The 21308-nt window shown below is 51.1% G+C and overlaps 2 protein-coding genes across 8 annotated transcripts in view; one reads left to right on the forward strand and one right to left on the reverse strand.

The window, feature by feature from the left end:
- APH1B (aph-1 homolog B, gamma-secretase subunit) overlaps positions 1 to 21308 on the reverse strand; it is a 138683-nt gene that overhangs the window by 25754 nt on the left and 91621 nt on the right. The gene's annotated exons all lie outside the window — the stretch shown is intronic.
- Positions 3426 to 21308, forward strand: part of CA12 (carbonic anhydrase 12) — a 51850-nt gene continuing 33967 nt past the window's right edge. For all 6 annotated transcript variants that reach the window (XM_023255241.2, XM_023255242.2, XM_023255243.2 and 3 more), the window contains exons 1-2: positions 3426 to 3650; positions 8994 to 9014. In XM_023255241.2, the coding sequence (XP_023111009.2) occupies positions 3569 to 3650; positions 8994 to 9014 (103 nt within the window). In that variant the 5' untranslated portion in view covers positions 3426 to 3568. The remainder of the gene's footprint in view (positions 3651 to 8993; positions 9015 to 21308) is intronic.

Here is a 21308-nt window from a genome sequence, read left to right on the forward strand (position 1 = left end):
GAGAGTGTGTCAAAGTACGAATGGGGGAAGGGCAGAGAGAGAGGGAGACACAGAATCCAAAGCAGGCTCCAGGCTCTGAGCTGTCAGCACACAGCACAGAGTCCGACGCGGGGCTTGAACTCACAAACTGTGAGATCGTGACCTGAGCCGAAGTCAGACGCTTCACCGACTGAGCCACCCAGGTGCCCCAGGAAATCAAACTCTTTATACTGGAATGCTTATAGCTACACATTGGCTTATGTATGGCCAAACGATGCCAGCTCTGGGAAAGAAGAGATTGGCATTAGCAGTGTGCTTCAGAGGTTTTATGAAGTCACAGAATCTAATTCTTACATGGATGATGTCTTCCCTCATTGCCCCAGGCAGAGTGGTTCCCGTCTGGTTATACATCAACCTTCCATCGCACTTATTCCAATCTGATATAGTTGTTTATGAGGTTGTTTTACGTTTCCACACTCTCCAAGAGCAAGGAGAACGCCTAGGACAGCGCCTGGCACACAGAGGGTGAATGAATGAACAGAAAAGTTTCCGCTCGCCCTCATTCCAGCCATATATCATTTCTGTTAGTCACCCAGGGACCAGGATTACAACCTGCACTATACAGAGGAGGAAACTGAAGTTTCAAGAGGTTGTACCACTGTCAAGGCCATTCGGTAAGTAGTGATGGGGCAGGCATTTCAGCCCAGACCCCCCCGACACCAAATCTCGAGTTCCTTTGCCCCACACTTCTCTGCCCTTTGACTCAGCAGCCTCGCCCTCTCGTCAATTCAGATGGCGACATTATACAGGAGCTCCTCACCCTGGAGCCTTCTGCCTGGGCATGTTGTTTGGTGGCCAGCTGCCACATTTTGTGTGCCACGGGTCCGTTTTCCACCTTAACCCATTGAGTAATGGATTATTTATTGGCGGATGACAGCCCCATCTGATGATGGCAAAGCGAGCCCGTGCATGTCCAGTTACGCAGGCTTCAGGGAGCCTCTGGCAGGGAAGGCTCCCAGAGTTGGGAACTTAAGCTGGTTAGGTTTGTGCTGTTTGTTGGGGAGCGAGGGGGTGCTTGATGTTCAGCTTTAATACTTTAGAAATTTGGTCACTCCATCCATTCCTGCTTGCTTTTCCCCCTTTCTGATCCCCTAAACTTAAAAAAAAAATCACTCAAAGCAGGGCAATTGGGTCTTAGTTGATATTCTCAATTCTCTTTGGATTGCTATCCATTCTTTACTAATTAACCACATCTCTGTTCTAGACACGCAGTGAACATCCCAGCCCTCTCCTTTCTCTCCACCAAACCCACTTCACAATCTTGCCTTACTCTTCTATTAAATCCCCCCTCTTTTCTAAACCCGTCCACCTCGATCTCAGAGGATCCTTGGAGAAGACTTAGAGATGCATGTTCAAGGAGAAATTGAACTTAATGTTTAGCCAGACATAATGGGAAAACACCTGAACTGAGAGTAACGAAATGTGTGTGCATGGCCCAGGGTACCTTTAAGTCGTTGTGAGACGTGGGGTGAATGATTTCATCTGCACAGGTTCCGTGTGTGCATCTCTGAACCTGCAACAGCTCTTCCCTATCTCTTGTGTCCTTCAAGTACATTTAATCTTCCAAAGCCCTTGATGACAAATCGGAGGCAGGAATGTCTTAAGAACTGTAAGTGAACTGTTCACTCGCTGCTCTGGAGCTTAGTCAAGGCTCTTTATCAAGATTTGGAGGCAGAAAAGGTCATCCTTAAGCCTGCTGTGGTCTGGAAGTGCCAGTAACAAGATTGTCTTTGTAGCTACTTCCTTAAGAAGACTTCAGGGCTCTTGATTAATGCAAACAGTAGCTGAGCTGCTGGGGACAGAACAGTAGCACCCCTTCTAATGTGGGTGGCATGTGCTTGCTGGTGACTGTCAGCACAGAAGCTGCTCTTTCCCTCCCAAACCCGCATGGACAAGTGGTTTCACTGGTCACTGAGGCCAGCCTGAGAGTCCACATAGGCTTGAGAGTCAGCACAGACCGGAGAGATGGGAGGCTGGTCAGGCTGCTGTGGCCAAGAGAAGAGGGCAGGATGGGCCAAGTCACAAAAGCAGGGGTCGTGTACCAGGGCCGGTGGGTGCCCTTCAGCACACCATGTGGTCTGTACAGCGTCTATAGGCAGCTGGAGCCGAGAGAACAGGCAAGGTCGCAGAGCAGGAAGGAAATTGAGCCCAGCACGGGGAGCAGTGCAGACATGGAGACGGCCCGGGGAAGCCAAAAGAACAAACGACAAGGATGTGGGAATGGCAAGTGGCAGTAACAGCAGGAGGAAGACGTACCGAGGCAGCAGGTTAGTAAGACTTTTGACTTAACAAATGAACATGGACTAAATACAAAGGGGAATCAGAACCATGTGTATGTGACTAGATGTATGTATACACATACTTGAAAGAATACAGGGGTGCTTGCGTGGCTCAGTCAGTGAAGCACGTGACTCTTGATTTCAGCTCAGGTCATGATCTCCAGTCATGAGACTGAGCCCCATGTCCAGCTAGCACTGGGCATGAAGCCTGCTGAAGCTTCTCTCTCTCTCCTCCCTCTGCCCCTCTGCTGCTTGAGCTCTCTCTCTCTCTCTCTCAAAAAAAAAAAAAAAAAAGAGAGAAAGAAAAGAAAAGAATACAGATATGTGAGAAAAATGGGCAGAAATGAGCAACAGGTGATGATAATATGCATGGGAAGCAGAACTCAGACATTGATGCATGATGCAAAATGCCTAGTACAGTGCCTGACACACAGAAGGTACTCAATAAATAATCGAAGTCTTTTTCTACCCCACAGAAGGGACACCCCGCCCCCCAGCTTCGTAGAGAACGGATTGGTACTACGAACGAATATGAGCCTTGTCTACTTAACATGTTACCAGGGAAAGTCTAATTGCTTCCTAAAGCTGTTCACTGCCTCCCCTATTTACCTATTCTTAATTAATTAATTTCTTTGTGTGCAAATTCAAAAGCAAGGCTGCACTGCACAACCTGCGGAAATTCTGAATTGGAGTGCAGCCCCTTTGCTGTCCTTTCCAGTCCCTGATGTGTGCCCGGTCCAGGCAGGCACGCAACTGGGCGTCCCGAAGGAGGCACTTGTCCGTGTGGCATTATACTCAGGGCCCTTCTCACTTAAGGGCAGCCACAGATCAAGGCGGTGACCAGTGGAGCCAGTCCCCAGCCGCACCCGTCCTGGCGGGGCCGAGGCAGGCGGCTCTCGACCCACACCTGCCCGCTGCTCCCAACGAGCCCTGGATTCCCGGGGCAGCGCTGCCCCGCGGAGCGCGGCTCGAGTCAGGCTACAACTCACCTCGCAGCCCCGGGCACCAGACCTCCCGTAGGCAGGGCGTTCTCCACCCCCCCTCCCCCCCCCCCCACCCCTGCACGATGACATCATGTGTTTGGGGCTGAGTCGCTCCTTAAAAGCAGCCCGCGGGGAGCCCGGAGCCCGAAGAGCAGACGTGCTCGCAAGGCGGCGGGGCTTCGCGCACACGGTCCCCAGCGCGGAGAGCCCGGGAGGGGACGGAGCGGCAGCCCAGGCTGCGCTCCCGCCGCGCCCCGACAGCCAGCGATGCCCCGCAGACTGCATGCCGCCGCCGTCCTCCTGCTCCTGTGCTTAAACGAACAGCCAGCCGGCCCGGCCCCGCTGCACGGTAAAGCGCCTGCCTCTTCTTTCCTCCCGGTCCAGGAGCTCAGCTACACCTGGACGGAGGGGTTTCCTGCGGGGCTCTCTCTCTCTCTCTCATGCTAAAGCAAAATCATTCCGGGGAGCCGGGAAGGTCATGCATACTTTCCAACGCGTGTTTTTTTAGACAATGTAGAAAATGCGTTTTGGGAAATTCGTTTTCTTCTGGGAGGCACGACCTGTTGCGGTTGAGGGAAGCACGTCGTCTTCGGATTGAAAGATGTTTTGTGTGTTCTTTGAGCTCCCGCCAGCTCGGCAGGGGCGGCTTGGGAACTTGCTGAAGGGAGGAGAAAGGGAACCGGGATTTAAGGTACTGTGCCTCGGTCCACGTGTAGATGGCAGAGAAGTGAGTGTGGCCTTCTGGGCTGCGTGGTTACCAGGAGGGGTTTGCCGCGCCCCAGTTGCAGAACCTTCCACAGTGGAGGATGCTTTTCTTTGGAGGAGAGACTCTCTACCATGACGTTTTACCTCCAAGTCTAAGGGATGATGCATCCCATCCTTAATCACTGTTTTTCTCCAGAAGGGCTCCACTATCCTGAACGGAAGTGTGTGTGCACTCAGGAGAGCATACACACCTCATTTCTGAGTGTAATTAGGGCCCTTAACCCCGAAGGGCTGGAGGCTGAGGGTGCCCAATGGGATGACAGGAGACAGGGAGGACCTGAACTGCAGGCTCAGGTCAAGGCAGTGAGTTTGGGTGAGCAGCCAAGGCGAAGGTTAGTTCATCCTTAGGAACAAACAGCAGGACCCCAACCTGTCCCCTGCCTCTCCAGGTGCTGGGTGAGCACTTTTCTTGAGGGTAGATGGTGACATTTGTGGAAACTTCTGGGTGACTAACTGATGGTGGCTCCTGCCCTTGACAGAGTCTGTCCCAAGTTGTAGGGGCATTTGTAGGTGCCTGGTTCCTGGACCGCGATTAGGGTGAAACATTTGTAGGAGGCCTGAAAGTGACTATGATGGCTGGAAATGGATCCTCCCCTACTAGGCAGTGGTCGTGGGACATTGGACCTCCTCTGTAGTGTGCAAGCTCCAACTCTCCTCCTCTCCTGGAGGTCACTGTACCCGTGGGGCAGGGCAGGAGGAAGGTCTAGGGAGCTGACCTGTTGCAGCTTTGGCATTACTCTTAATTCAACTCAAATCCGCTGGCTGGCAAGATAGGCTTGATATTATTTCCCCTATCTGGCCCAGGAGAAAGAGAAGGTGGGTGGGAGAAAGGGGTTATTTAAAAGTGGAAATTAATTTTTACAGTTGCAGACTTTGACATGGATTCCCCTCTCAAGAAAGCTGCACCAAGACCTGAAGTTTTGCTAGAAATCTCCCTTGTAGTTCCAAGCTGCTCAAGACGGGAGAGAAACAGCCATTTATTGGCTCGCCTTCCAGAAAGCCTGTTACTCCCCTCACTCTGGGGCAGCTCCTCCTCCCTGCTGTCTCTTCCCCTGTCTCCCTGCCCTCCCCTCCTCTTCTTCCCCTCTTCTCCCTGCCCTCCCTCTTCCTTTCCTTTCCCTCCTCCTTTGCCTTGCTTCCCTCCCCATTCTCCAAGTTGGGGCGGGGGAAGCTTGCAGTAAAAAAATTCACTTTCACCCCACACTGAGTAGCCAGCCTGCCTACCCCCCAGAGTTGAAGAACACGGGTTTTACTCTGCTATTCCTCGTGCAGGTTTCTTGGCTGTTTAACTGCCTTGGGGGACAAGGTCAAAGCAAACGTCACTGAGATGTAGAGTGTCAGTATTAACCCAAGGTTGGGAATGGAGGGGGGTGAAGCTAGGTAAAGAGATCGGAGTGTGGTCTGCCCTCCCCCTGGAGCACTTAAACTTCCAGCGTTTGGCACTGGTGAATGTCTGAAAAAAATGACTTGAGTCGGGAAGGAGGGAATGTAATAAAGTGAGGTCAAGTGTCTTCTGGAGAAAACCTTGGAATTTTTAGTTGCTGTGGGGGAACATTTCAATGAATTCTGCAGAGCCTGGTCTGTCTGAACCTGGTATGGAGAGCTAGACAGTCTCTGGCCTCCCCGACGACAGTTACTCAGAGAAGGTTCTAACACCCAGGACAGGGAACAGGCGGGCCCTGAACCCTTGGCCTGGATCCTTATCCATACTACTTCCTCAGTGAGCCCTCAGGGCATTCTCCCTGCCCAGTACAGAGTAGGCCTGCAGGTTCTAACAGGCACTGAGCTGAGCCTCCAACATCTAACAGACAAGATCACCTTTCCAGGAAGGGGAAAATTTTCCTTCTGGAAGAGCCTGCTCCCTCAGGAAGCCTCTGAAATGTGGCTGAAGGAGCTTTGGCCTGGCCTGCCTCCTGTGTATGGTCAGGTGAGTCTGTTAAGACTCCTGCCCCTAGGGGTACCTGGGTGGCTCAGTTGGTTAAGCATCCAACTTCAACTCAGGTCATAATCTCGTGGTTTGTGAGTTTGAGCCCCGAGTCAGGCTCTGTGCTGACAGCTCGGAGCCTGGAGCCTGCTTCGGATTCTGTGTCTTCCTCTCTCTCGGCACCCCCACCCCCTCCCCCCACCCCCAGCTAGTACTCTGTCTCTCTCTCTCTCTCAAAAAAAATAAACATTAAAAAAAAAAAAAGACTCCTGCCCCTAAAGCTAGAGGCGAGGAACCAGGAGGTGCTACTTGCAGATAAAGCAAACATACACACACACACACACACACACACACACACACACACACACACTTCCTTTAGAAAGTCTTCCTAAGGTTAGTTTTGAGCTGAAGATGGACCAGGCTGGGCCTTGACCTTCATCTGAAACCCCCTCCCCCTTAGACTACTCTCCCCTTCATTTTATCATGCTTCCTCTCCCCAGCCTCCAGCTCCTGAGTCCTTCCAGACACTGCCATTTGTATCTTGGTCTTAAGGACCAGGCAGGCCTGCTCAGAGAGAGGAGGGCGGGAACGTTTACTCTGGATGCCGCTGCTTTTTAAAGACTGAGTCCTTGGGGCGCCTGGGTGGCGCAGTCGGTTAAGCGTCCGACTTCAGCCAGGTCACGATCTCGCTGTCTGTGAGTTCCAGCCCCGCGTCAGGCTCTGGGCTGATGGCTCGGAGCCTGGAGCCTGTATCCGATTCTGTGTCTCCCTCTCTCTCTCTGCCCCTCCCCCATTCATGCTCTGTCTCTCTCTGTCCCAAAAAAAAAAAAAAAAAAAAATGTTGAGAAAGACTGAGTCCTTGGTCCTGCGAGGCTTTACGGTCCCAGATGTCCACTCTATACCACTGGTCCCTGAGCTTTCCAAAGTATCACACAGATGCCTCATCAGAAGAAGAGCTACAACAGTAGGGAAAACCTCAGCGTGGCCAGCTTTGGGGAGGAGAGCGGAAGGTGCGGAAGACTGAGGCTATGATTTGATTTGGGGCAGGTGCAATTCAACTTCTGGACAAGGCAGGACTGCTCACGGGCAGCAGCTGTGTTTCTGGTGGTCTCCGGGCTCACCGCAGTGGCCCGTCTCTCCGGGTTAGTGGTGAGGATAAACTCCCCGATGACTTGTGAGCTTCTAGATCCTGAGCTTCCAAGTGCGCTGCCCAGCCTAAGTGGCAGTCTGATTTCTTCTGTCCCTGAAATCCATGATTGTATTTTAATAATGAACCCCTCGGGCAAAACCGCTGAAGGAAAAATGTTCAGCAAAGAGGGTTGAGGTCTTCGGTAGCTTGGTTCCACGGCAATGCCTCCTTTGTTCCTTTGCAGTGTTGTTTCAGTAAAAGGTCCAGCGGTACAGTTGGGGGTAGCGTACAAGTTCGGTTTCCCCATGGTTCTGAATGTCTTCATCTAACTGCTAATTCAGGGAAGGTTAATCTTGGGACTGTTAACTCGTATGGGGTCCAGAGAAGGTTTTAGAGGGTCTGTGGACCTCTGGAAATTACCTGTATGTGAAATCTTGTGTGTCCAAGCCTACAGGCATTTTTATGGGGAAGAGGTCCTTAGGTACTCATCAGATATTCTAAGAGATCTGAACACCCCCTTCTTTCCCACACTACAGATTGAGAAGGAGACTCAATGATTTCCAAAGTTTTTTTTAAGTTTATTTATTTTGAGAGAGAGGGGGAAGGGAGAGAATGAACAAGAGAGGGACAGAGAGAGGGGGAGACAAAGCATCCAAAGCAGGCTCCGTGCCGACAGCAGAGAGCCTGATGCGGGACTCGAACTCACAAACTGTGAAGTCATGCCCTGAGCCGAGCTCAAGAGTCGGACACTTAACCAAATGCGCCACCCAAGCGCACCCTCCCTTTTTTAAAAAAAAACTCTTTTAGCTTTTCAAAATCACCATTGGCTTGAGTAGAAAATGCCCAGTTGTGCTAAGTGAACAGATTGCTGGTCAGTTAAAGCTTTACTGCAAATCAATTCCCAGGAGAGAAAGGAGACGTGAGAGCTTCTTCCGACTATACCCCGTGGGCCCAGAATGATGGAGGCCTCCAGAGAAGCCAGGAGAGGCACTTAGGATTTAGAGAGTCCCTCTCCCTGGCGGTGTCCCCTGAGACACCCTGAGTCTCGATTCAGGGTCTCTGTGTCCTTCTGGAGGTGACGAGGGAGGTGTCAGGCGGGGTACCAAAAGTGCCGCCCAGCAGCCTCTTTTCCCAAACTGTGTTTTGACGTGGGAACAGAGGACTTCTACCTGTGAAGGGCGTGGAGCGGGAGGGGGTAGGCGGCTTCCATTATATTCCCGGCAGAACTTCTCCACGTTCTTACCGCCCCTGGCCTTCTAACAACGCAGGTGAGGGTGGCAGCTTCCTCCACGAAGAACATGCCTTTTGAGATGACTTTTCTCCTCTTTATGCACGGAGGTGAACTGCTCTCCAGGGTATGCTGTTCAGTGGGAAGGAGTAAGATGCAGACCCACGTTTCCAGTATGCGGACGTTTGTGTGCAAAGGGGGAGAAAGAACGTGATTACGTGTGTGTGCAGAGTCAGACCGTGAAAATGTTCTCATCAACTATAAAACTGGCTGTCTCTAATGGAAGCAGGGAGAGCGGGTGGGAGGAGGAGCTTTCACGGGTACCTTTCGGGAGCTTTTGGGTTTTGAGCCTTGTGAATTTTATTACGTACTCAGAAAAATAAAATTTGGCTTAAGATCTGGGAGGCTTCTAATCAAGAAGCCCCCTCCCTGATCCTTGAGCCCCAGCCCGAACCCATGGCCTTGTGCCTCCCTCTGGAGCACGGTGAGTCTGGGAACCGGTTGTTCTGACACCGACTCCAATGACGTTTTATGCCTGGGTGTCCACCTCCTTTGTGACCGCACCCATTTCAAAATAAAATCTGCATTTTTCTCTAGCTTGCTCAAGTTCAGTTGCACTTACTTTGCCTTGTTTTGTTCTTTGCAGGATCCAAGTGGAGCTATTTTGGTAAGTAGAGATCTTGCATACTTTTTTATTTTTGAGGAGATGGCTGTATTTAATGAGAAAGCCAGAAACTCCACGATCTGTGGAGGTGACGGTGGGGGTTGAGAAGAGCAACTCTGCTATCATTAAAAGGGGGTACCCAGGCTTCTGTAAAGGACGGTCCCACCCAGGTTCCACGCAGCACTTTCTCCAAGCCGAGGAGCCTGCTCTGTGCACGTAAACTGTGAATCCCAGCGTTAAGGCTTCCAGCTTCCTGCAAGGATTTCTACCAAACCTCCCAGGTGAATGTGCCCGGGTTACCTCCAGACTGCAAGGGCCTTGGCTAGGAGAGAGACCTTCTCCTCTGGAGGACATTTATTCTCCAAAAAACAAAGAACAAAGGGCTCCTTTCTGGAAGTTTGGCTCAGGCCCCAGGAGTTAAGCTGTCAGTGTGCCTAGGATTAACTTCTTGTTGCCATGTTTGTAAACAAGCATAGCTCAGGGGTAGTGACAGTTAGTCCTTCGTGAAAGAGGGATGCCTGCCTCGTGCATGAGGAGAGAGAGGGACATCGAGTAAGCAATGGGGTTTCTGCGGGATTGGCTCAAGAATGACATTAGCCACTTCTGGCGGGCCTGCAAGGTTAGCAGCCTGAAATCAGCCCAGCTGCTGTGTCGCAATGAACTGGAAATTTGGTCGTCAGCTGGGGTGGGAATGGAGGCCAAGTGGCAGGTCCACTGACAAGCACAGGAATGTTAATAATGTCTTGTTAGGGACGGTCACAAGCAATGGGCAAGATGGACTGGTCTAGTGAGGAGGCTGGGACTGCCTCACTGGCACAGGAGGAGTGGTGACAGGCAGAGGAGTTGATCTCGACAGCGTAAGAATCCAAAAAAGGTCTGCCTTAGATTTGCAAAAGCTAGCCTCTGGATGTTTGTTAACCCAGGAGGCACAGCAAAGTCACTGAGCTAGTTAACCAATGATCCTACAGGTCAAGGTCCCCTTGGTCCTAGCACTGCATGGCTCCATCATTACTAACGTCCCTTATGTATTTGCTGTGTGCAAGGCACACTGCGGAGTGCGTGGGTGATGAGAAGGGTGGGCTGTGGTCTGTACCTGGGAATACTTGAAGCTCACAGTTCAAAGCTAAATAGATAATGACAGGTAATAAATGGCTCGGTGCTCTGATGGTTCAGAGGAGGATAGAGAGGGTTAGGGCTGGATGGTCAAGGAAGGCTTCCTGGAGGAGAAGGGCTTTCACCTGGGCCGTGGAGGATGGAGAGGATTCAGTGTGGTGGTGGATTCAGAGAAGTGGTGTTGGCCAAGATGATGATGGGATCACATGAGTGGAGGCAAGAAATAAGGTGGTATTTGAGGGGCGACAAGTACAGAAAGAGTTGGGGCATCTGTGGCTCAGTTGGTTAAGCATCTGACTCGATTTCGGCTCAGGTCATGAGCTCATGGTTCAGGGGATCCAGGCCCCGCCCACACTGGGCTCTGCACTGACAGTAAGGAGCCTGCTTGGGATTCTCTCTGTCTCCCTCTGTCTCTCTGCCTCTTGCACGCACACACACACACACACACACACACACACTCTCTCTCTCTCAAAATAAATAAACAAATGTTAAAAAAAAAAAAGTTATAGGGGAGTGATTAACTCTAAGTTTGGAAAGATAGGTTGGATTGAACAGGGGAGACAGGCAGGGGCAGGGCGGAGCTTTCCCACTTTTTCCATAGATGGAGGGGCAGGGCCGGGAGTAGTCTGTGTTTTAGGGAGAGTAATGTGGTGGTAGGGGCTGAAGAGGAAAGGAAAGGGCAGGGCAAGGGACGTGACAAAGGAAGAACCCACAGAGTCTGGGCCCCAGGACTCCTCGGGAGGGTCAGTGTGGGGTGGGGGGGGGGCCGTCAGGAGTGGTGCAGAAGCGTTTCTTCCTGACCACGGGCTCTGGCCGGCACCTCTGTAGCAGCCCCCCGCTGAGGAAGCAGAGGGCAGAGTCTAATGGTGCGTGACATTCGTGGGGTGAGCACAAAGACAGATCTGGCTTCCTGTTAGTGACATGAGTACACGTGATGTGGAGTCAGCCCTCAGTGGGGGCCAGTGAAGGAGGACGAATGAAGGATGGCTAGGGACGGGTCCAGGCTGGCAGCGGGCACCTGTGCTCAGCGTCACCTGGCGAAACAGAGGGCCTGGCATAGGCGCTCGGGGGAAATGGTTTCCAAACAGTGAGGGCTGCCCTGAATGAGGCGAGTCCAACCAAATGCCACGCGCTAGTTTTCCCAGGCTGCAGACCTCAGCTACTCTGTACGTAAATGCGGGTGAGTCATCCTGAACCAGGGACCTCCCAAGGCCTGGAACACAGGGTAGGACTTCTAGAAGCACATGGAAAGAGAGCTCTTCCCCCCTCCCGCTCCACAAAGTCACCAGGCTGAGCTCCCGGACGGCCCGCCTGGAGACAGGAGAACCCTCTGATAGGCAAGACGGCCCCCCCACCCCCGGTCCTGTGCACCCCTCTGGGGTGGCTGGGGCAGCAGCTGGGTGCGTCAGCGGGGTTTGGAGCTGCCGAGCAGGCCCTCCCCACCGCTCGTGAGTCCCAGATCAATCCTACTGAGCCCGGGAAGCTCCGCCGACTGTGGACTGGAGGGCACTTCCAGTCAGGTTGTCCTGTGAGTGGGAGATAAACGCCAGCCCGCTCAAGTCACTGTCTGCTGACGGAGGTCAGGGTAGCCGGGGCCCTCATGGGGTGGAGGTGACTGGAAGGAGGCACCAGGAGGGTGCTGGTCACGGTTAGTTCCTTGGTGTGGGTGCTGTGCTCAGAGGGGGGAGAATTCATCAAGCTGTTCACGGATGCTCCATGCACTGTTCTGTACGTGTGTTATATTCAATAAAAGAGTCAACCAATTCCAGCTGGCTGGGAGAGTCGTCCTTACCCTGGAAGTTTTTTTTACTTCTCCCCCCACAAAAACGCCCCCCAGACCCCTTAGTGTGTTCAAAACGACAGAGCAGCCAAAAAGGATGAGTGTGTTGGAACTAATGACCTAAGGACACGTCAGATGAGCAGAGAACGGGTGCCGTGCCCCATCCCTGAGCATAGCAGTCATTGCTACGGTGCTCCTTAGATGTGAGCTGGCTCAGAAACAGATACCATCATCTGCTAGAGATTTGGGAGATAAAAGATAAGCCTTCAAAGGAGATGGGATGGATGGGGAACATGGGGCGGGCGTCCCACTCTCCTGGAGTCGGGGCCCTGCAGGACATCCGCCGGGTCAGCCCCACCATCCTGGTGCAGGGAACTCTGGAACGACGGTGGCGTGGCCTGGGGGCACCGGGCAGTGGGCTGCAGCCCCTCACAGACCCTCCTGCCCAGCGTCTCTGCCATGTGGCCGGAAGGCCCTGGACTCTGGCAGGACTCCGTGTGATCCAGGCCCTGTCACTTCATTCCTCATGCTGCTCCCCTTGGTCCCAGACAATAGATACCCTGTCTTAAAGGATTTTCCTTGGGAATCAGGCAGGGATCCTTCACGGGGCAAACCTCTCTGGTTTTCCCGACTCTGGGCTCCACCCACCTTCTGTCCCGAATCTTCTGGAACACTAAATTGCCACAAACAAGCTTTCCCTGACACATGACATCCTTCCCAAGGCCTTCCCAAACTCTACAGGCTAGATACGAAACAAGGGGGAGGTTGGGGGAAAAACTCTTCACTTTCTATTTTTTAGTACAGATAAAGGCAACTTGTGACCTCACTCTCAAATGTAGTATGGGAAGCAGACTAAGAGCTAAAGGGAGAACTTAAAACACAGGTAGGAAGCACGTGCAATTAGTTAAGAACAGATCTTGTCTTAGGACTCCTGGGTGGCTCCGTTGGTTAAGCGTCCGACTCTTGGTTTTGGCTCAGGTCATGAGCTCGTGGTCGTGAGTTCAAGCCCCATGTTGGGCTCTGTGCTGAGCTTGGAGCCTGCTTGGGATTCTCTCCCTCTCCCGTTCTCCCTGCCCCTCCTCTGCTCTTTCTGTCTCCCTCTCTCTCAAAATAAATGAATAAACTAAAAAAAAAAAAAAAATAGCTCTTATCTTTACCAAAGATAAGAGCCCAACCAACTCCAAACACCCCAGTGACTCCCCCCCGCCCCGCCCCCAGTTCCATTTGCTGTCCTGAGGGTGAATGCCAAGAGGCACAGAGCACTGTGAGGAGAGACAGCAGGAAAAGGCTGGAACATGTTTCTCATACCAGGGAACTGAATCCTCAGCCCTATGCCTTAGGGATTTCCCTTGAGGCTAGCAATCCAACCCACTATCATTTATGAAATCTGTGCTGTTGTTCCAGTTACTTCGAACTGAGGTTGTGACATCCAGGGTCTGTTAGGATGTGGTATGGTCTGCCTACTCATACTTATTTCTCCTCTCTTCTGAGCTGTGGAATTGAGGTTTGTGTGTTCGGGGGGATCCTGGCCTGTAGCTACCAAAATGCCTGCATTTTAGTGTTCATGGCTGGCCTTACCAGCTGGGTAGTACCATAGGGAAGCCAGGATTAGTTCCTAAAGGCAGGTGTAGTGGCTCGGGAGTGGGGGGAAGAACCAGGAGGAAGAAGTGGAAAATGTATGGAACCCAGACCCAGGCAGACTTCCATGAATATCTGCTGGGCCGCTTTCTGACTGAAGGGCCTTAGGGAAGGAACTTAACCTCTCTGAACTTCAGTTTTTTTCAACTACCGAATGGGAGTAATAGCGTCTACTCCGTGGTTCTCAGATCAGTAGCATCAGCGTCACCTGGGACTCGCGATGCCCTTCCCAAACACTAAGAAAGAACTAGAAGAGGAACACATGAAGGAGGCTGGGAGGAAACAGCAACCTCTTCAGCTCCGGTTCTGTGGCAGTAACAAAAGCACCGTGTTTGATTTTGTTAGAAACGCAAAACCTCAGGCCCGTCCCAGATCTGCCTACAAATTACAAAAACTGGGGCTGGGCCCAGCCATCTATTTGGGGAAGCCCACCCGAGGATCCTGAGGCCCACTGGTGTCTGAGAAGCATGGGTCTGCTTCATGGAGGACTGAGCAAGATCACGTGTGGAAAGAGCCTGGTGGAGCCTGGCACATAGTGAGCCCCTAATACAGCTAATCACCATTTTCTTTCCCTCCACCCCACAGAGTGGAATTACATTGGCTAATATGTGGGAAAATGCCTTGTAAACCCTATGGCACCAAACAGACGTTGAGCTGGGTTGGGAGGAGGTTGCTTCTTCGGGCTTTTCTGAATTGCCTGAGCTTTTAATAGCAAGGAGGTACTCCTTTTGTATTCTGAGCAAATGGACATTTCCTTTGTGAGAAAGAAAGGGACCGGGCAAAAAACACGAGCTCCTCACAGGCCAGAATGTTCCTTCTAGCTCTGTCAGCTCTGATGAAGTCAGACGTCATCTCCCCGGTGCTTTTCTGGCCTCTAGGGACCAGATACCTGGCTCCACAGCCACAGCCACCTCAGCCACCTCAGCGAGACAGCTGAAGTCACTGCAGCTTCCTTGGCCTCCCGACCCAGCCCCTGGGAAGCGCCAAGGCTGATCCTCGATTTAGGATGCCGGGGTGGAGGTCTGAACCTGGGCAGAAACCTGAGGCTGGGCTGTGAGGATTGTGAGCTAAGTAAGCCCAGCCCCAGGCAGAAACCCTCACCCACCCGAGGCAGAGTCAAGCTTTGGGACTGCAGGGTGAGAGCTGGCTGGCTGACTGGAGCTAGGAGCAGGTCTCCTCAGGGGCCCCATCAGGCCTCCTGCGGTGCTCAGACTTGCGCCTCCTGCCCTGTGCCCCAGGCATCCTGGTGAGGGCAGAACAGGGCCCTCCCAGAGCTGGTGAAAGCCCTTGGCAGCCCAGCCTCAGCACTGAACGGAGAGGAGCCTCCGGGGTAAACTGACTCAAAGGAAGATTTAAAGCAAAAAAAGGCTGAATTCAAAGCAGGTGTGTGAAGGAGGCTCTAGGCAGGGACTGGAAAGTCTGGTTTTCCGGGAGGGAGAGAATGGATCCGAGACCTTTTCTGCAATCCCCTGGGCGGGAGGGCCTTCCTTCCTGCTCTGTTATGCAGAGTTATGTTATGGGTCCTATGCAGCGGCACCCACAGGGGTGAGGGGTACAGAAGCCCAGAAGCACAGCCAGACTTCCAGGGGCCACCCCATGTGGCCAAGTGGCTGCCTTGGACAAAGACCATAATGGCTTGATTCTCAGATGCACATTTCCCCCACATTTTAGCATCTCTGAAATAGGGACATACCATCAATGGTGTCTGGAAGCAATGAAATATGGTAGTTGCTCCACAAACACTGAGAAGCACCCTGTTACATGCTAAGAACATGAGGAAAGGAGCTGAAATGATTACTTTTGATAACTCAATAGTGAAAACAGTGGGGGCAAAAAAGTGTGAAAATAATGGCTGGTACGCACACTGCCCAACACAGCATACGGGAATGATGGGTCATCATATTTGACTTTAAACTGTAACGTTTTCCAATTTTCGGTTCTGTTTGATAATATTACACATACTTATAAACAAAGTAATTTAGGAGCTTTTTTTTTTTTTTTTTACCAAAGTGTTTCTTTAAGAAGCAAGCTCCCCGATTTCCTCACAAGCACTCGATTTTATGCCAACCAGGAAGGAAGAAACGCCAGCTGCGCCTCCTTCTGCCTATAAAGGCTGACTCAGAACTGGTGTAATTCGGAATGGTTTGTTTAAATCATCTTAACTTTTTAAATGGTTTTGCAATCATTAACTGGTGACTAGATCAGTTGGGTGACTCCTGGGTGAACTGGATGAGACCCGTCCAGACACCAGCACAGTCAGGGCAAGGTTCAGGCAGCCCCCACCTTCCAGGGGCTGATCACTCTGGAAAGGCTCCTTATGTTCAAAGTGAGATTTACTGAAAGCAGGGAACAAGGACATTGGCAAATGGTGCCTAGTGCTGTCGTAGCAGCGGCCGTTCCTGGGTGTTCCACCTTCTGGGAGGTGGATGAGGAGTGGAGAAGTGAGAAAAGGTGACTCTGAAGGTTGTTGAACAAAAACTTCCCCCCCCCCCCCAAAGACATTTTGTAGCAAGTCTGAGGCAGTCATGCAAATGACTGTTTCCCTTTTGGCTTTGGCCACCAGGAAGCCCAGAGGCAAATTGGTGGCTCCGACTTGAGTAACTGTCTATTCTTCTATGACCTGCAAATCTAAAGATTCTTCCTTATATCACCCTTCTGGTTTCTAGATATTTTTCCTGGTCCTGAGCCAAAAGGTTACAACAAATAGCTTTCTGGAATTTTTAGCTAGAAGGGACCTTATAGTAGAGATACTCTAGATTTCTACCACTCTTTTTTATTCTGCCCCCTCCCTGGGCACCACTGCTTAAAAGATTTGTTTTAACAAATTAATACATTAATGAAATAATCTTTCTCCTTTGTTATTAATCAAAGATGCACATAAAAACCAATCAGAGTTTTCAGTTAGCCCAAGATAATTGGTTCACATTCACTCCACAAATACTGAGTGAATACTAAGTGCCGAGTATTGGACTAGATGCTAAAGAGTGACGAGTAAGGCATGGTCTCTACCACTGTGGAACTATGAATCTGGGAGGAGACAGTGAATTAGACAGGGTCTTACAATACAGAGAAATGAAGCATGGAAGAGACCTCACCTAGGGTTTGGGGGAAAGGACTAGAGAAAGCTTTCCTAGAGGAGGTGATATCTAATCTGAGATCTGGAGGACAGATAAGAGCAAGCCAGGCAAAGGGCAGGGCATGAAAGGGCACTGGGGGCCAAGGGACAAACTATGCAATGACCACCTAGGCTGGTATGTTCTGGGGACCACCCAAGAACCTTGATGAGGGGGACTGGGGCTGGGGAGGCAGGCCAGGGCCAGACTGTGACTGAGTGTGAGCCAGCTGAGGAGTTAGGACCTCATTCTGGAGGCAGCAGGGACTGCTGGAACATTCCAAGTACAAACCTGAGGTGATCAGATGAGCAGTTTAGAAGGATCATCTCAGCTGCAGGGTAGAGAGTGAATGGAGTGCGAACACTGGAGAAAGGGAGGCCAGAGGGACGTGGGAGAGGGGCTTAGGGGTCTGAACCAAGGGAGGGGGAATAGGGGTAATGACCTGTTGGTATAAATCAGCTGGAAATGTAGACACCTAACAGAAACGTAGACACGGTGAAGCCTGATTGTGGATGAGTGCCTGTCTCTGTTCAAATTGGCAGGCAGACTGCCATATTGCCTACGTGGGACCCTGGGGTGTGTGTGTGTGTGTGTGTGTGTGTGTGTGTGTGTGTGTGTGTGTGTGTATGGGACACTGATGTAGCCAAACCCCACCCCCACTGAGGCAGGGGAAACTCACCGTTCCACAGTGGTCCCAACAGAGCAGGAGGCACCGAGCCAGGACCAGAACTTGTGCCTCCCGGTTCCCATTGCATGTGCTTTCCCGGTCATTTTGCGGATGTTTATTTTATACCAGGTGTTGCATGCCCTACACTGCACATCATGACATTGTGTAAAAGCCCTTGAGGAAAGGCAGTGATTTTTTTTTTTAAAGTAAATAATGTAGATTTGCCAGGAACAAATTATGCCAAATTAACGTGCTTTTCTTCCCCTCGTCAGGATAAAAGGCTTAGTGGTTAAAGAAAACACAATACGTTTTGACATAGGTAAATATCTGATAAGGTTCCATGTGCCACACTCATGGGAAATGTAGATCAAGGACCAGTGTGGTTGGTAGGAAAAAAAATCAATAGATCCCCCCCACACGCCATCGTTACCATTGGCAACACACGGCTGTTACTGTTGTCGGGGTTCCTCTGGGGGCATTCCTGAATCAATACTCTTCTCAGATTCTTAGGAAGAGGAAGGGCAGCTGAAGGAATGTGGTCATTGGAATCAGAAGGATCAGCGTTGGAAGGAAGAGTAGGGAGTAGAGGATGAATTGAGGTGAGGAAGCAGGTCAGAAAAGCAGATCAAGTGAGTGGGCTGGGTGGCAGGGGCAGAGGGAGCATCTGGTGGACAAGTGTCGTGTGAGCACGGCACACCGCAGGGCTAGAGGCAGCCGGCAAGACTGAAGAGGAATGCCTGACCATTGTGCTCTGTCCTGGTTCCCCAGGAAGGAGGGCGTGCCTATGCACCCACATGCACATATACACATGCACGCCCACATCCATATTCATGTGAGTATCTGCTTTCTGAGATGCGTCTGTACTCACACACGCTCACAATTCCATCCCCTAGCCTGTGAGCTGGCGTAGCCTCTCGGCTGGTTTCTGAGGCATGGTCTGTTTACACACTCAGCTTGGAGGGACCCTCAGGTGCAATCTTACAAGTGACTCCTCTGTGCCTCCTTCTGGCAGTGACCCAAGAACCTCCCCGGCTCTTGATAAACCTTTGGGTGCGATGCTTCAATGTGTCCGTCAGCAAGGATGAAGGAGGGAGTGTCCCAACCCTGAGTATGGAAGGTGTGCAAGTAACACTGAGTATGCAAAGCTGCCTGGTCCGAAAACTTACTACACCCTGGAGAGAAACGGAGAACTGCAGGAACTTAATGTTCTCCTTTCACATAACTGTCCCCCGAAGCACAGGTGCCTCTTGGGTTGGTAACAATAGCCAAGCGCTTGTTTTCCAGTGAAGATTAACGTGAAGATTATCACTGGAGAAGTTTTTTGGGTTTTTTTTGTTTTTTTTTTGTTTTTTTGTTTTGTTTTTTAGCATAAGCCTACTGCAAGCAGGGCAGTGTTCTAGGGCCTCTGCAGGGTACGGGGCTGAGCAAGGAGCCATTTCCAGCCTCCAGGAGGGTCACCCAGAAGAAGCACATAACTGCACAGCCTGTGGGGAGCGACACCCTCCCCATAGGGGCTGCCTGGACAGATGCACCGACCCCAGCCCAGGCAAGATGCTTGGGAAACATTGGTTGAGCGAAGGAGGAAAGAATGGTTTATTTCTCTGCTTATTTTAGGCTTTGGGAGCTGGAGAAGTCACCAGGGAGAAGGTGACACTTGATCTGGGATGATAGGATTTCAGAGGTAAAAGCCAGTCTGAAACGAAATGCCACATCACCACGCATATCTCATTAGAAGTAAACGGAGACACATAGGGAACCCTGGATTTCTTTTCCAGCGAGGCGAAAGGGAGACCTTGCTCGAAAAGGTTGGCAAATGGCCCGCAAGAGAAAGGATTGAGACAATTTAGCTCAGAATGGCCCAGGGCCCAGCCTGTCTTGGGAGTCTGTCACATCTAGACACTGATCTTACGCTACCACATTTATTCCTCATGACAGGGGTGGGAGGAGGTGCTGTCACTTCCATTTTCTGAGTGAAGCTCAGGGCATCGATGACATGTGCCCAAGGTCACACAGCTTGTAAGTGGCAGAGCTGTGCTTGGTAGCTCAGCCTGAGGGCTCCAAAGCCCTCCTGCTGCACCTCATGCCTCTCCGGAAAGGGGACAGTAAGAAGTAGCCGGGATGAGGTCTTCAGGTGGGAGAGACCCATGAAAAAGTAGCTTTTCTCACTAGACAGGAAAACTGAGGGAGTAGCTTTAAGTAACAGCAAGAGTGCTGTAGGTTAGCTATCAGAAAGAACTTCCTCATTGTGAAAGCTGGTAAGTGAAGGATTGAGCTAACATCAGGCCGGTGTGTCGAGGCCAGTCACCCTTCACTTTAGTTCAGCTTCCACCCAGGGTAACTGCAGAAAGTTTGTCTTTTACCAGATCCTTTCTTTTCATGATTCCCAGACTCCCTGGGGAATGTTTACAAGGTCACAAATGCCTCCATGGCTGCTCCTCCTCTCTAGCTCTGGGCGGTTACCCAGGGCCTACCTGCTGGTCACCTCTTAACCACCCTGGAACCAATGCCGATGCCCGGGCTCTGTACCCTATAAAGCACGCTGGGAGCTGCCATGGTGGCCAGTATGAACTGCCAAGGTCAGAGCCTAGCCTTGCTACTCAATGGTAGTATGACTTTGGGCATATTACTCAAACTTCTGTGCACCAGTCACCTCCTCTATTAAATGAGAGTATAGTACCTATGTCATAGGGCTCGTACGCAGATTAAATTAACAGATGTTACGCATACAGAATGGGGATTGGCAAACTATGCCCCGTGGGCCAAAGGCAGCCTACCACCTGTTTTTGTAGCCGAAGCTTTCTTGGCGTGCGGCTCCATGCATCCACTGACGCAGTTGCTAGGACTGCTTTTGCACTAGAGCAAAAGGACCGGGTAGTTGTGACAGAAACAGTACAGCCTGCAAATCCTAAGATATTTTACTCTCTGGTCTTTTGCAGAAAATATTGGCCAACCTCAGATACAGAGTGATACCTGGTACATAGTAAGCGCTCATTATATGGTAGTGTAAAAAAACAAAAACAAAAACAAAAAACACTAACACTAAAAAACAATTCATTAGGCCTTGGAATTTAGCAAAAAAAAAAAAAAAAAAAAAAAAAAAAATTGGTTCAGGCCCTGGGATGACACAGGCAATTACAGTCTACAGATCTCCCTGAGGGCAACAATCATCCCTTTGCCATGGGTCCCCTACCACCAGGTAGGCACCGGCCTTGCTCTCCTGGCCTGGAGTCCTCCTGACTGTGTTCCCTCTTCCCTGACACCAGGTCTCTATTCCTCTTTGTGGCCCCAGGATGATTCACAGTGAGAGCACCCAATTCCTTCAAGAAAAACCTCCTCCGCACTGTATGACCTGGTCCCTCTTCCATACCACCCAGAAGAGGAAGTCACAATAGACTAGCCCGGGGCTTCTCAGCCTCTGCACTGCTGACATTCAGGGCAGGATAATTCTTTGTCGTGCGGGGCTGTCCTGTGCATTGTAGGATATTTAGCAGCATCCCTGGCCTCTACCCATTAGATGTCAGTAGCACCTGCCAGCTGGGATTCCAAAAATGTCTCTAGTCATTGCCAATGTCCCCTGAGGGGTAATATCACTCCTCTTGACCACAATGACTTAAACTTTGGAAATAACATCACAAGTGGGACAACAATGTTCCTGTTCAGGACACCTAAATTCATATTTAGAAAAACAGTGTTCTTTGCAAGGACACAGACCTGTTAAACATGCACCCAGTTTGTATCATTGGGTCACTAAACAGAACGCTTAGCATCTCAGCCTGAAACACGAGCATTTGGATGGCTACAAGCAGGGTTACGTTTTCATAGCAACATTGGGTAGTTCCAGGCCTCAGGTGTGTATAGCTAAGAAGGCTTATCCAAGTGCTCCATCCTACAACACGGGGAGGGCCTCCCGTGGACAAATTTCTGGCTCCTCCCCCAGAATGTTGAAGGTGCTTATGAACCCCACACCTGCCCCACCCCTTGTCCCA

This window comes from Felis catus, chromosome B3, assembly GCF_018350175.1.
Source record: "Felis catus isolate Fca126 chromosome B3, F.catus_Fca126_mat1.0, whole genome shotgun sequence".
NCBI classification, from domain to species: Eukaryota; Metazoa; Chordata; class Mammalia; order Carnivora; family Felidae; genus Felis; species Felis catus.